Source organism: Diorhabda carinulata, chromosome 1 (genome assembly GCF_026250575.1).
Source record: "Diorhabda carinulata isolate Delta chromosome 1, icDioCari1.1, whole genome shotgun sequence".
Taxonomy (NCBI): Eukaryota; Metazoa; Arthropoda; class Insecta; order Coleoptera; family Chrysomelidae; genus Diorhabda; species Diorhabda carinulata.
Window position 1 is genome coordinate 28,920,190 of NC_079460.1, and position 16,625 is coordinate 28,936,814.

General features: G+C 32.2%; 2 protein-coding genes across 2 annotated transcripts in view; both read right to left on the reverse strand.

Annotated features, from left to right (window-relative positions):
* LOC130901782 (protein tolkin-like) overlaps window positions 1-10,501 on the reverse strand; it is a 45,445-nt gene extending 34,944 nt beyond the window's left edge. Inside the window, exon 1 of the mRNA XM_057813383.1 lies at window positions 10,103-10,501. The gene's annotated coding sequence lies outside the window, so the exon portion shown is untranslated. The remainder of the gene's footprint in view (window positions 1-10,102) is intronic.
* Window positions 10,502-12,748: 2,247 nt separating this feature from the next.
* LOC130894934 (uncharacterized) overlaps window positions 12,749-16,625 on the reverse strand; it is a 31,648-nt gene continuing 27,771 nt past the window's right edge. The window contains exons 9-13 of the mRNA XM_057801984.1: window positions 16,172-16,501; window positions 15,440-15,575; window positions 14,097-14,257; window positions 13,429-13,530; window positions 12,749-13,149 (exon numbers count right to left, since the gene is read on the reverse strand). Of these exons, the coding sequence (XP_057657967.1) occupies window positions 12,833-13,149; window positions 13,429-13,530; window positions 14,097-14,257; window positions 15,440-15,575; window positions 16,172-16,501 (1,046 nt within the window). The 3' untranslated portion in view covers window positions 12,749-12,832. The remainder of the gene's footprint in view (window positions 13,150-13,428; window positions 13,531-14,096; window positions 14,258-15,439; window positions 15,576-16,171; window positions 16,502-16,625) is intronic.

The following is a 16,625-nucleotide window of genomic DNA, read 5'->3' on the forward strand; positions in this document are numbered from 1 at the left end:
GTATAAAATATTTTTTATACAATTTTTATCAATTATTCAATATACTCCCATAATTTAAACAAAGTTGACTAGGATGAAAAATTTCCAATTTCTTACTTTGACCTCAAATATATCAGTTCACATAAAAATGTCAAAAGTTCATAAATAATCTAAGATAGTTTATTGACTGTAAATAAATTGAAGTGTGTAAACTAAAAACAAGGTTGTTCATTGTATCCATTACCAGAAGTTACTGTTCGCTTGAGCATTATCCAAGTTATTTATCATTTGTTTGTCAATTTTTCGATTACATTGTACGAAGTTTTAGTTTCAAATCATGTAATCGTTTTTAAGGCCACTTATAATCAAGCGAAAAGACTTATTTATAGTATTTCAATTGACATCGTAGAATTCGTCATTCTGTGGATAACATTAGCGATAATCAATTTATAATCTGGAGTGTAATAATTAATCCAGGTTTATTAGATAAGATCATAATATATATCAACCCAAGAAATAAATTCTATACTAGTAGCAATTATCTACATTCCTATTCCTAAAGCTATTAGCCTATTTGTTTTTCGGTAGTTGATATCTTTATTATAGCTACTAAGTTTATATACTGTATCTTCTTCACATTTAAGGTTCACCTTTATTTACGAGTATATATAAAAAATACTCAAATTCGAGGCGTGTTTCTAGAGTTGGGATTAATTTTTAGTGAATGCATGCTGGATAGCTATTTTTGTTGAAGAGCAGCAGACGTCTTCACGGAACCATCCAATCGAGTCTACACCATAGATGTATCACATATAGAGAAGACATGCCTATAGGTGGAGGCGTCTTGCGATTAAAAAAAGAGAATCATTATGTAATACTCCTATATGGACAGATCTTATGGGAAAAAACGTCTCTACATTACGGTGCCGACAGTATTAATTTTCTCTCTCGTTTGATTACTGCGTAAGGTTCATGGGCGCAAAAGATGTATAAAACTAACTGAAGCGCCCGGAGGAGAGAGACAACGATACACAACTGTCCATATATGTCCAGTATTTCATATATGTTTATATATTTCTCCCTCTCTTTCGTTGCGTACTAAGCATGCGCGACTCTGATTCAACTGACAACAGTAAAAGTGCGAGTCTAGCCTGTACGTCTGTAAATAAATATCAGAACAATCTAATTTCATAAATACTCAGCTATTTATTAATTAATTTATTTATTTAATGGGTTACAAAATAAAATTCAATATTATGTAAAAATATACATAAAAAAATAATTATTTATTATAAGAAATAATAACTTTGGAGGTTGGAAACCACTGCAATACAGGATAAACTTCATTCTTATATGAATCAGAGTGCTTTAGAACTTTTGAATAAAAATTTAACTAATAGATGGTGCTACAAGAAATACAGAAGATTTGAAATTCAACCAATAGGTAGTGTAACTAAGTGCAAAGTGATATTTATAAAGTAAATAAAGACGTTTAAACCAATTATATCAATAGCAATGCCAATGATTTAATCTGTATTTTTATTCACTGTTAATTATTATTAACTAAATTGAGTAAAATTTCGTAAATTTTTTCCTGACAAATTCTAGGTCTCCTTTAATGGGAAATTAGTTGCAAAAAACATATATAAATTGACGCTTCTACCTATCGGTTCTTTATCGAAATATAACTTGACACTGAAAATTTGCATAATTAATCAATAAATCCACCTACAACATGAATATTAAAATAATTTTAATCACAAAAAATATTTTTTTCTTTTATAAAACAAAACTACAAATTGTTTAGGTTTTTTTTAGATTTAGTTTTGAGAAATACTTCCGATAATGTATCATGTCCTTTATGACTTATACGAGAATTTATATTATTGAAATAATCCGATAGTTGTTGGGAAAGTCCTTGTACATATGTTATTCATCATTTTTCAGTACAGTTTTTGCTTTTTATATAGCTAAATATCTAAATTCAGAATCTGATAGTTGGATATATCTATCAGCCAAACTTATTATCAGGGATTTTTTTTGTGATATAGGATGACATGAATTGAAGTTTAAATATCTTGAGAACTAAGTTGGCTTTGTATACCATTCTGTTCTTATGTTATTGTTAATATTATATAATGTGACATTAAGAAATTTTATGATTTCGATTGTGAATTATATCTGATTGTTTTCAATCCCATATATTGGGACAGTAGTAACATAATGAACTACATAACGGTAAAAGAATGAAATATTCATGTTAAGTTTGCTCAAGGGGACAGTTTCTTTAAGATTTTCTATAACTATTTTTGCTATAACATTTGATATGGATGCTCACATAGCATAACCATCTTTTTTCTATATATTTCATTTTCAAAATATAAAACATTTCTCCTTACCATATGTATAAGGACTTTCTCAACAACTACAAACAAGTTAATTTTCATTTTTGAACTTTGAAATGTAACAACTGAAGAAAAATGTGATCTGATTATTAATATTATTATGCAAACTGTCAATGTCAATTTTTACATATTCTTTTAAACTAATTTTTTATCAAAAGAGACCTAAAGACAAATAATCAAGAAAAACAAATGAAAAGGTCTAAGAAGTAGAAAGTTGAAGAAATTAAGTATAATTTCATATTTGAATTTTGTTGCTCAAGGATTTATAGTCAAATTGTCGTGGGTTCAAGGCAGACTAGGAAATGTGCAATTTTGCATTTATGTCAATTGATAATAGTATTTTTCCATAGATTTATTCAATAATATATTTAAATGATCCTTTAGCTAAAGGAGGTTTCAAATGTAAAGTTTCAATTGGCCAATGGTTCGTGAACGCAGCTTACAATTCTATGGTTCGTGGATCGAATCTGATTCCATTTTTTCTCAAAAAAATGTAAATTTTTACTTTAAAACTATTTGAATGTTTTTCACCATACTTTGTTTAAAACACTTTAAAAAAATAAAAACTATTAATATTGCATTCGATAGCGTATGTTTGAATTTCCTAAAGGGTTCAAAATATAGTTGGTTATACCTACGTAACAAACCAACACCTTGTGTACTTTATTAGAATAAAATCATGCGCACACAAAAGTTACATAGCCCTTTGCATTTATATTTTTTATTGCACCTTCCGATATGTACGAAAATGCTATTTATATGTAGTTTCCAAATTGTGTGTATAAATGTAAAGTATATTAAACCAGTTTGCAAATTTAAGCACTTTGTAGATTACGGAAAGCCCTCCGTTGACCATTTGTATTTTCAGGAGTTGTAAGAGTAGGTTAAAAGTAGTTTGAAAGATGGAAACTTATGTGACTGCATTCTTTGAAGATCAAGAAGAACAACGAAAATGTTTTTGAAACTTTCTACTTAGATTTGCTTTAACTCAATGTGTTATAAACAAAAGATTATGTTGTCCGTGTATTGTTAGAATTTATATTCTCATTCTTCTATCTTTAATAACAGTACTTTAGATTGGCATTAGTAAAATACGTGCCCTGAGACAAATTTGGAAGATCTACATAATAATTCTTAGCCTATTAAAGAACCAAACAAAATTTCAATGTCAAAATATTTTATTACTCAACATATTCTCCGCTTAATTGGATACATTTATTACAGCGAACCTGCAACGTCTCTAGACCTTCGATGTTTCTTCTTGCTCTGTAAACCAGACCTCCACAGCTTTTATTACCTCCTCATTTGAAGAAAATTTACGACCTTTTAAACTTTTTTTCAGTTGAGGAAAAAGATGATAATCGGACGGAGCCAAATCTGGTGAATAAGGAGAGTGTTCTAGTAATTCAAACCCTAAATCACGAATTTTTTGCATGGCAACATAAGATTTGTGTGTAGCGGCGTTGTCCTACAAAAACAAAACCCCTTTGGATGGTTTTCCGAGTCTTTTCTCTTTAATTTTTTCCCGTAGAGTGCTCAGTAATGTTGAATAGTAATCTCCAGTTATTATTCTACCTTTTTCCAAAAAAACAATCATCATTAATCCATGGCAATCCCAAAAAATTGAAGCAAGAACTTTTCCAGCAGATTTTTGGACACAAAACTTCTTAGGTCTTGGAGAACCAGAGTGTCGCCATTCCATCGATTGTTGTTTTGTTTCTGGATCGTAGAAATGTACCCAAGTCTCATCCATAGTAACAATTCGGTTTAAGAAGTCTACATCGTTTTCAAATCAAGCATAGATCGAACGCGATGGTTCTACCCTTGCACGCTTTTGGCCAATATTTAAACATTTGGGGATCCATTTTGCAGCAATTTTTCTCATGTCCAAATTGACGTGAACTATATGATGAACGCGTTCATATGAAGTATTCAGTGCTTCAGATATTCATTTTAACCCAATTCGACGGTCTGATAAAATCATGTCACGAACTGCTACGATATTTTCGGGGGCGACACAGAAACTGGCCTTCTTGATCGGTCATCATCTTCAATGGAAAATTTACCTCTTTTGAAGCTTGCAGACCAATTTTTCACGGTCGCATACGAAGGACATTGATCATCAAGGGTATTAATATATATAATGACTCGATACTCCAATTTTTCGATTTTCACAATTTCGGTGGACATCTTTTTTCTTTTAATTTATTGTGTAGCTCTGGTTTACTTCTTTGACTGACACTTCTAATAAGTTATTGTTCGTTGCTATGGTAACGCAATATTTTGTTTATGCATGGAACTGGTCTAGGCTAACTAGATAACAATACATCCTCGTATACATATGGTTACTGAGCACATGGTTTGATAGAAAACCAAGAACATAGTTTACTTAGTAGGTACCCTTCGCCTCTTCCCTTTTCCTATTTAAATACTTTCAGAAAGTATCTATTCAACTGCTTTTTTAGCAATTCTAACACTCGGTAAGGATCATAGACATATCCTTCTTGGGTTAGTGAGCATATATGTAATACTTTTATATGGACAGTTTAAATGGGAAGGAATGTCCCACTATTAAAGTGCTGACAATATACTATTTTCTCTTTCGTTCCAGATACCTCGTTCAGGTTGCGTATGCTTGATAATGCGCAGAACCGAGCTGGAACCTCGGAGGATAGAAAAAGCGTTATCATTCTGTCTTCCTTAGTATGAACAAATTCCACTTATAGACACTGTCCATATAGAAGTATTACGATCGGGTTAACCCGATCATGATCTGAATGTTCGGATACGAACTCGTATCACGATAATTATTTTTCGGAAACTAATTGAGTTAATAGGGTCATAGTCATTTATTATTGTTTCATTTGTCTATGGATTTTTGAACTATCTACTATTAATTCTCATAAACAGCGGAATTGGCAGGTTACTGAGGTTTGCGGTTTTCATACTTTTCGCCATTTCAGCATAAAAATAGTTTCTAGTATTAAACTTTAGTGTAAAATCCGTGTGAGGGGGTAAATCGTTGATAACTGCCCAATAACAATTATTAAAACATTTAAAATCTCTAATACAACCACATAAATATCATAGAAGAATTAATGCATAAAAAGGTAATAAAATCCAAAAAATCTTGAATTGATCTTGAAAATTGAACGTGACGTTCATGATCTAAATCTCGTTCTGGTTTAGGATCCGCAATTAGGTGATAGATGATCTACCTGTACTCAAGTTTTCTTCCCGAAAAGTTCTAATGATAGATTCAGCTTCCAATTTAAGAATAGATTTCTGAGGTAAGTATTTCCTTTTAACTCCAATATAAGGCACTATACGTATAGTTCACCTACTTGAACGCGGTTTAAGTTGTTTTCTTTTTCTAAAATTAGTATATCTGTAAGCGATCTGATCTGATTAAATAACTTAAACTTACTATAATATGTCCACAAAACTATATACAAAAATATATACAGCGACAGATAATACTACGTCGCACGAGCTAATTGATAACGTTGAACGAAGCGAACTCGTTGCTCTGAACGCCAAAGTTCTTGTTGCTGCTGATGTGGTTGAGCTGGTGCGTCGTCCTTTGCCGGTCGACTTTGTAAGTAGATAGTCACGCTATTGTCGTCTGATGATGGCTCGTTCAGCGTGTACGCCGGTTTTAGTCGGTCGATCGGTGTCCGTGTGCCATGCCATTTGATAGGTGTTTGTCGTAGGAGGTCGAAATGCCGGCGTAGTTCCTTGATAAACTCGGCTGGCTCACTATCCGGGCTCGCCGACTCGAAGAATTCCCCGGGTAAACGCATGGATTGTCCCAATAGTAATTTCGTACAGTGAAACGTCTATGTCTTCCCATTCCGTCGCGGGGATGCCCATGATGACAGATTTAGCTTTCGCTAGGTCATGCTTTGTCTTTTTGATTTGCGTCGCTGCGGGAGTCCATTGTATCAGAGCCTTTCCTTTCAAGTCTCCCTTTAAAATCTCCTTTAAAAAAGCATGCGTTTGCTGTATGTGGCATACCAATTCGGTAAAAAATTAAAATGTCGAGGTATTGACGCAGCTGTTTGCCGGTCTGCGGGTAATCGAGGATGGCCTGTACTTTCTCTGTCGGTGGCTTGATTCCATCGTTGTTGATTGCGTAACCGATGAATACTATTTCGTTGACGCCGAATACGCACTTACGTACGTTGTTTACGACGAATTTAGCTATTCGTTCGAACACTTCTTTGAGGTGGTTTCGGTGTTGTGCCTCATTATCAGACGCTATGAAAATATCATCCAGATAAAGAAATACGAAATCCAGGCCGCGAAGCAATTCATCCATAAAACGTTGGAAGAATTGGGCCGCACTACGTAACCTGAACGGGAATTCGTGAAGACCGAATGGTGTTATTATTGCCGTTTTATATATGTCTTCCTCAGCTACCGGGAATTGGTTGTAAGCTTTAACCAAGTCGATTTTCGAATATATTTTCTTGCCGTGCAGAGCCTGCGAGAAGTCGGGAATATATCGGACGGGATATTTGTCTGGTATAGTGCCAGTGTTGACTATGCGATAATTCGCGCATGGGCGCCAGTTGCCATGTCTAAAGGTGCGGCCCAACTGTTAGGCGATGGTCATAACATACCCAGATCTTTTCTCTTTGTCAGGGAGGCTTCGTTGAGTGGTTGTTTTTCTGTGTAGTCATAATTATTCGAACGGTTGCGGTTAACTCCTCCTTGAGTTTATTATACGGCTTGACTATCTTTGGGTTTAAAATCAAATCATCCACTCTGGTACTGTAGGTTAGGTCTAGTATTATGATCGTGTAGGTGAATTTTTCCTCTTCGTCCATTATATTGTATGTGGCAAAATTTCGCTCGGTGATCGTGAACCATAGTGCCGTTTTCGCAGCTAAGAATGCCGGTAGTCGTAACAAAACGAGGCTATTTACTGATTGTCATTTCCGCTGTTCGCTGTTCCTTTTACAGGGAACGAACTGAGGAACTATCACGGAACTTCACTGAACACTGTGTATTTACGCTTTTCGCCTACAAAAATGTTCACTGTTCTCGCTTCTTTTGCTGATCTCGTCGGGGTCACCAGTTATGAGCACTAGTCTTAGTGTTGAGGGTAGTGGAGAGGTAGCATAATAACAAGATTCAATAAATTAAACTTACTATAATATGTCCACAAAACTATATACAAAAATATATACAGCGACAGATAAAACTACGTCGCACGAGCTAAGTCTCCGGAAACGGCGCAGCTTCGTTGAGATGTCGGCGTTCTAGATTAGATTGGTTCTCGGTCTCGAAACTGAATGAATTTTCTCCACGATTACGAAATATTAGTTACATATCCACATTTGAACACTCGATTTTCGCTATGTTTATTTTTTACTGGATTTTGTTGTTTGCCTGGCGATTTTGAAATGTTTAACAGAAGTTTAGAATTCGAATTGTTGTTTATTTTGTTAATACACTGTATTTCTTATTTAATATAATATTTGAGCAGTAGGTGGCGCTGGAATTGGGAGGAATACATTTGGCTTAGGGGAAAATGGTAATTTCTGTCCGCCATTTCGATATGATGTAATATTTTGACGAATTTATTCTAAGGTAAGAGCAATTTTGAATCATGTTTTCGATTCGTATTCAATATAGACACCACTGAATATAGTTTGAGCTCCAATTCTGATGTCACATAACTAAACGTTTCGAGTTACTTCCTTGTTGTCAATTTTTTTGTGCGAGTGGATTTTCTAGGAATAGCGATCAAACCAAGTTATACTCGGTTATATCGGTTATACCGATCATGACCGGCATTACCCCACAAAGATTGATATGCTAAATTCTCATTACAGATGCCAGAAAATAGAAAAAGAACAGCAACTAGGAAAATTTGAACAGAAGAGATATTAGTCAATGCCTTAGCATGTATAGAAAATGGAAACTCAATTCGCAAATAAATAGTACAATATCCCATTCACCACTCTATACGATAGAAAAACAAAAGGCATCAATATAGAGCCAAAAATGGGTATAAAAAGTACTTTTTGCAAAGAATTTATTTTATGGTTTATCACCACCACCAAACAATTATATTTTTATGCCCGTTGTAGAAAATATGTCAACACCGAAACATGCTCCTAATGCTGTTCAGCTCAAGACAACTCATGGCCCTAATGTTTTGCAACCAATTACTGATAATAATTCTATTTTTATTCGAGTTGAAATATTATTGAACCAGCCAGGGCCAGGACCTTCTAAAATTAACACAAAGGTTCTGAATTCTCATCCTGACTCTGAATCATTTGAAAGTCAGCTAACTTGTAGTTCAACTTCTTCAGCAGGTTCTAGAAATTCAACAAAGGAAAAACATTAGATGAACTCATTCCATTTCCAAGCATACATGTCAAGCAGAAAACTGGATGTAGAGCTAAACAGAACTCAAAAATATTCACAAACACTCCTTTGAAGCAAGTTCTAGAAGAGAGAGGGAAAAAGAGAAGGAAAATCAAATTGAATAAAACATCTAAAAAATAAAGGCTGGAAGGCAAAAAACAACTAAAAGTACGGTGAAGGAAAAGGTGTTTAATAGTGACTCAGAAGATGATTACATGGATGAAAAAACCTCAGACGATGAGGATGAATTAGAGGGCATGAAATATGGTGAAATGAAAAATGATGTTTGTTTGATTTGAGAGAAAATCAGGATGTTTTATTTTAAATTTTCATAATGTTTCATAATTTGTTTTTCAATAAACCCATTCACTTATTGCTTTTCATAATGAATACCTTTGAAATATCATATTACATCGTGATTGCCATTACCCCATAAGGTGATCCGTATTAGCCGCAACGTGAGAAAATACTCATCAGAGGAATCTCTGAATAAAGGAGCTGCAGTTGGTATGTTTCGAAATATACATGTACAGCTTTTGACTCAAACCTAATTTGTTTTTGAGCTAGGTATTAACATTCAGTTAGTTAGGTGGTCGCCCAAAAAAAATATGATATAGTATAAGTATATTACATAAATTAGTAACTGAATAAATTATATTGTGAAACGATATAAAACTTGAAACTCTACATAGACCTAATAAAAAAACCAATCGATAATTTGTTACCAGCAAATCGGTTGTTTCCTATAGTATTATAAGGGATGTATTGCTTGCTTGCTGTTCATGTTTTCTGTTATACATGTTATTACTCTTTGGAATAGGCAGAAGCTAATATGTAATAAAGATACAGTACATATTGATAATGCTGCGTTTTGAATTAATAAAATGATTTTCAAACCATATCGTTCCATTTTTTGCCTTGTAAGAGCAATTGGCGACATCATTATAAATGTCCAAAAAATATAATGTTGTTCTAAAATATGAAGATTGTAGTAAATGAAAATTCAGTGAAATATTTTTCTCTCCATTTGCAAAAATTTAAAAGTAGACAAAAAAGAGTGGTTGGAGAAGATTGTATGTAGCAGATCAGATGTATACTGTATATCAATATCGAAAAAAAATTCTATATTATCATTTATATAACACAATATATTTATTAAATGTCATTATACCTTAGACAAGCAGTCTATGCTTTATTACTACCTACCCTACGTCAACGATTGCTGTTTTCAAATATGAGAAACCAGAAGAATTTTTAATTCATTCCTATAGGTTAGTTTTAAAACAAATAGTGCCAACTTTGGTTTCAACAATAGTTACTCAAACTATACTCACTTTTGAAACTACCGACTTTTTAAGATTTTCGGATGTTAGCTCCACTCAAATCCACTCCTGGAAAATAAAATATGGAATTCTATGATCAGTTTTAAAATAATAAAACCAATGATGGCTGCCATTTTAAAACAAAAGTGCAGGTCCGGCTTAAAAAATTTCCAATAATAACACATAAGACGCACAACATGTTTGAAAAACTTTTTAAAAACACCACTGTATATTTAAAATTTGATTAATGTTTTTGAATCCATCCAATAACACAGGAATTGAGATCACGTATTAAAAGTAAAAGATTATAATGAAGATCAAAAACAAGAGAATACTAGAAAAAAAGTCAGAGACCCGTCTCTGCACACTACTGCAGCGTGTGGTCTTTCGATCAATAATGAGAAGACATTTTTAAATCACCACTGTCATCCGTACGGATTTCCTCTAGGGATACCAATATAAATTCCCGGTTTGAATTCACAGGGAGACTAACTTAACAGCATTCCAGAATGTAAATTCGGGCAGTTGTTTAAAAATATTTAGGTAACCAATATTGCAGTTAATTGTGAAATGATTTAATCAAAAGATATAAATTTCATTTTTGATAGAAACAAGCGTATACCCGGTGATCCATAATAAAAACTTTATATTTATTCTATTCACACATATTGTTCTTACACTGGTTTTGATTGTGGAAAACCAAATATGTGAAAAGTTTACGGTATTTGAAATCGATGGATAGCAAATAAGATCAATAAAAGAAATAAAAACTTTAAACAGACATTTAACTTAAAATGATGTAAAATATAAACATTCAGTTGAATGAATTTGAGAATTTATTTGAGATGAGAATTTGTCATTGTTTTATACATTATGAGCCCTTAGAGCACAAGTATTCGTTAGAGTTGGAAAGACGAAATATACTGATTGTCTTCATTAATTAGTATTTAAAATAAGTAGATTCATTTTTAATTCAATGATTAAATGACATATCTTTTAATTGAAATTTTTTCTTCCGCTTTATGGCTCAGTACTTTGTTTTTTATGGAATAGGTAAGATTCATATAAATTCCATAGCAACTGGTATTATGGCACAATGCTCTATCTTCGTCTAAAATGTTTTTCCCCAATATTAGGTATTATTTTTAATAATAATTTGTATTCAAAAAGGCTGAAATTATATGAAAATTATCGGAAAAAAGCGTATAGCAAGTAATAAAAGCTCTCAACCCTCGGGAAAGGGGTAAAAAAAATGGAAATACGATTTTTGGGCTTTGGGTCATCTAGACCACTTTGTCTACTTTTTTTTATGAATTTTCATGTTTTCATCACTCTAAACCGTCCTAGGGGCAAAAAGGTGCGTTTTAGAAAAAAAAGTTGTCTAGATGAAGTAGGCATAAAAGTTTATGCTCTACAACTTTCATCTTAAATTTTTTTATATTTTCAGAATATAACCCAAAAATCGTATTTCGGTATAGTTTTTAATTTTTTTTACCCTCTTTCCGGGGGCAGAAAACTTTTTTATTTTGTTCACTTTTTTGTACGCATTTTCCGATTACTTCCATGTAATTTTAGCCATATCTGCCAATAACCCGATATCATAGTCTTTCTGAATGCAAATGATAAAAATTAGGTTTTTATTGCATTAAAGTCAGGATTGCGAAACTTCTTACACGTGTTGACAGTTGTTTATATCAGTAATATTTGGCAAATATCATTTAAATAGTTGCTAATTATTAAATGGATAAAACTGAAACTTGATTTAGCCATCAGAAATAAATTTCACAAATGTCGCCATAGAAAAACTAATTTCATGAATGCAAAAAAATATGTAAAATATTGAATCATTTTGACCAAAATTTTGCGAGAAAGTATAAGTAATCAATAAAATATTGAAAATATACGTGACCTCACGGAAACATATACATTGTGGACCATCAATTTTTGTGTTTAACGTAGGAATTGTGCGGGGAAGAAATCGGGGCTGTAGCTCGCGCGGTTCCTCCCTTCATGGAAATTGAGTCACAATGGATCGCTTCTTGGGAGAACAATGCGCGTTCAGCGTGAAACAATTTCACAACAACAATGCTTCTCACGTTATAACTAGTTTTCTGTTTCGATCGTATTACTTATTTTACTATATTAATCAGTGTCCAAATCTAAATTTAATTTAATCACAGGTTAAAGACTTCAAAGCAATTGAAACGCCTTCTAATGGAATATAATTCGTGCGGCTACGGAAAAGGAGAAGTGAAGAAACCGTGGAATAAGTAAACGAGTCTTCTGGGCAATCCAAGGTTGACTCCGATGGGGATATCCCGAATAACTTTCCGTCGGATATTGAAATTGAAGATAAAACTACACCCTTTTAAGGTACAGTGAATAATAGAATTTTAAGAAATGATTTAAATATGATGAAAATCATCGTCGATACGATGTTCGAGCGTTTTGGCTATTTCAGTAAAATATACTTTTCGGACGAAGCAGCAAGATGTCGTAACCTGTCATACATGCATGGAGTTCAGATGATCGCTTTTTATAGGAGTTTCTTAAAAGTCGAGTCTACGTTAATAAGCTAAGAGCAATACTTCAATAGAAAGAGAATATTATTATTATAATAATGTATATAAACATTGTGCCAATGAATAATAAAACAGATTTTCATGAAGTTTAAAAGTATTTATTTTGAAATACTTAACACTAATATTCACACATCCTTCTTATTTCATATAAATAGCTATTTCACTTCACTTTTTCTTGTATCCAGTCAATATACTTGGTAACTCTTGTATAAACTCCAGGATAACCTACCTCAGCGCATCTAAACCCATATGAGACTATTCCAATTTGGTAAAACTGAATTGCATCATTTTTGATGGTTCCCCAAAACAATGGACCTCCTGAATCTCCTTGACAAGCATCCTGGCGGCCATCAGCTCGACCTGCACAAATAACGTTCTCGTCGATGGATATGTTGTGTTTAGCGAAAGCAGTTTTACATTTTTCGAACTCTACTACTGGAGTTTGAGCTATTTGAAGACTACTACTTGAAGGACCATCTAAAAAAAACACTGATGAGATACAGATGTTAAGGGAACTCTTTAAGCAAGATATACGTAATTTTTTTAGTACAGTTTGAAGTCGATTTTGTATCGATCGATCAGAAAACGTAGGGAAAAAATATTTGAACACAAACTGATTACATTTATAATTGGAAAAAGGAATTTTAGAACAAAAGACATCACAGTTTACCATATCAGACCACTTTTCCTTTAACCATTCTTTTTTCCTAGTTTTATATTTTTCCCATCATTTGGAAGTTTCAAGTGGAGACTTACTGTAATATATAGCTCCCCAACCGGCTACTGTAGCTGTCCATTTTGCAAATGATTTTGATCGTAAAGATTCGTCTATTGGTAAACAAACTGGCCACACCCAAGCTAAAACAAATGAGCTTGATTTGTATTTCTACTGACTGTTTTACTGTTGACATCCTCAAAAGTTGATAATCAAGAAATGATTTAATATTGTATTTAAGGTTCTTTTTATGGATTTATGGATCAGACATTTTAAGAGCTCTCTATTCATCATATGTGATAAGGTCAAAGAGCATAGCTATTTGGTTCATGTAATTAAATATTCCCCAGCGAACTCTTTCTGGCGCTATCCTTACTACGAACTAGTGGTCAGGTAGAATAGAGAATATTTAATTACATGAAAGAAATAGCTGTGCTTCTTGACGTTGTTACTTTTGCATTTGGTTGGCGGATGGAAGGTCTTGAAATCGGATCACTCCTTAACTAATGGAAAAATAATTCGGCAGGAGAATGTTGCAAATAGATAAAATTTTTGTTTGAGAATTTAACGGAATTACAGACAACAAATAAATATCTCATTGAAACTTATTGCAGTATTTTTACAAAAAAATATTAAGATGAGGAAAGTTTCATTTTTTATAAGGTAATATGTAATGTAAAGATGCTTGGAAAAAATAACTTTTACTCACGATGTGTAACGGGCCTTTCTACAGTTACTATGGCTATGTCGTTAATGAGTTTAGCGCGGTTGTATCCTTCATGAGCTTCTGCTTTTAACACATTTATATCCTCAGGATTAGCTCCATCTGACGTATTAAACAAATCCAATTCTCCAAAACGAACAACATACCTATGAAATGAATTTAGTTGATGTATTTTAAATGAAACTCTACAGTCTAAATCAAGTTTCGCTATTATTATTATTATAACGCTAGGCTATACTCTAGTTGTGAGTATAGCCTCATCATCATTGATAAATTGTTAATGTAAGAACACGTGTCTTCACGTAGATTTCAAGATGTTTCAGTTTTTGTAGATAGAAATTCTAGTAGTCAATTGCTATATCTTGTGATGTCAATAAATATTCTATTTTAACTATTCAAACCTTTTCTAATCTTAATTATGAAATTTCAAATTTTAATATACGAAAAAGAAGCAACTATTAATAAAAAGTATTCACATTGACCGAGAAATTTATAAAATAGAATAATAAATTTTGCTCGAATTGTTCAGTCATTGATGGATTTCTGATTGTATGTATTTGAAACATTTACAAAAATTCTCTTTTGTGTATCACTCAGTTTCAATGATTTTTGGATTCTTAAAATTGAATATATTCATTATTTTTTAATCTATACTGACATATCTGTCCTATGTAATAATTGAGATGATGTTTGAATCGAAGTCTGTCGATGGATTATAAATATCCCCTTGCAGTTGCGAATCAGTCGATATCGAAAGAAGGGCCGCTTTGTGAGACGTTTTTTGGTGGAAATGTAATTTAATATTAGTTTTAGACAATTGGTCAATATCATATTTTGATAAAGACTGAAGTTAAGTCGAAACGTCAATTTTTTATCAATCTTTCAAAAATTATTAAAAAAAACTAATTTCAAAACAGAAGAGACCTAAAATCAAGAATATTTTAGAAGCATTAATATATAAAAAGGTCTAAGAAATAAGAAATTAAAGAAATTATTTTCCAAATCACACAACTATCTATTATCGAATCAACTACTCTCATAGAAAAATGAAAAAATGACCCAAAAAACAAAACAATTAAAATAAGTGAAGCAATTTCTATAAATATTTTACAAAAATTTTAAGAAAAATGTCGAGAAAGAACTGAATCACTTTTTAATATGCAATGAGAAAAATATAAAGAAAATTGATAACCTATTATTAAAATAACAACTTATTTCTAAAAATACAAATGAAATAAAATCAAAATTTTTAAGGCAGATAAATCTAATAAAACTGTTATGAAATCAGAAGATTATAATAATATAAGTCAAATCTTAACTATACTTACAAGGGTCTGTTCACTACACAATGGGCAGCTGTAAGAACATGCCTGTCTGTTATAAGTGAACCCCCACACAACCATTTCGGAACCTTCGGGTTTTTAGGATCTTTGTAGCCCAAGTTTACAATAAATGATATTTCGTCTGCAACAATATTTTCATTAAATGTATTACCTTTTATAAATATTTTTCGACAGAACTGACAGAAAACTTTCTCTCTCGAGAAAACACATATTCTTAAAGACAAAAATATATCAGACAAAAGCTTATCAGTTTATTGCAAATTGTGTATCGTTATAAATAATCCTATCTCTTTAACCTCAAAAGATATAACAAAAAGTTAAGGAGAATTCAAAGAGTCCTAAAGGTTCACCAACAAAAAAATGCATAAGTAGAAAAGATACATAAACCCGAAGAAAGAAAAATAGAAAGGTGAAATCATGAATAAAAAAATTAAACAGGGATAGAAGTAATGTATGTAAAATAGTACTTTAGAAATAAATATGTCTTGGTTAGCAAGTAAGTTATTAAAGCAAAATGAGACATTGTTATACGCTAACATCATCTATAGTAAATCAACGATCATACATTTCGGCTCATCTAATTATGGATCATACCAGAAAAGTTGATAAATCATAGAAAATCAGACACAGGAAAACAAAAAGGAAACAAATTTTATACTTTGGATGTGATGTATTATCGAATTTACACTAATACAATCTAAATTTTATACAACTTACGTAATTTCGCAGGAATTCCACCAACTATTCTAAAGTTAGTTACATTACTGTAACCACATTCCTTAGAATTTATTCGGTACCTGACTTCATTGGTATTTTTTGAATTATCTAAGGTAGTACTCTGTTGATTATTGTCAATATCATTGGATTCTGGACAGCATACTCTAGGATCAGATCCGTCATATCCACAAGTTGAACCTGTTAAATAATTAACTATATCAGGATCTTGACTTCTTGTCTTTAGTAATCGTACCATAGAAGCGCATTTTCTGATATTTTGACATATTCCGTACTCATTTCTAGCTGAGTAACACGGTTCTCCTTCCGAAACTGAAAATAAATGTTAAATATTTGATTTTAAATTTTATTTCAAAAACATTTAATACTGAAATGTAGTATAAATTAATAATATTCCCCAAAATTATATTAACTATTTCACTATTTATATGAAACG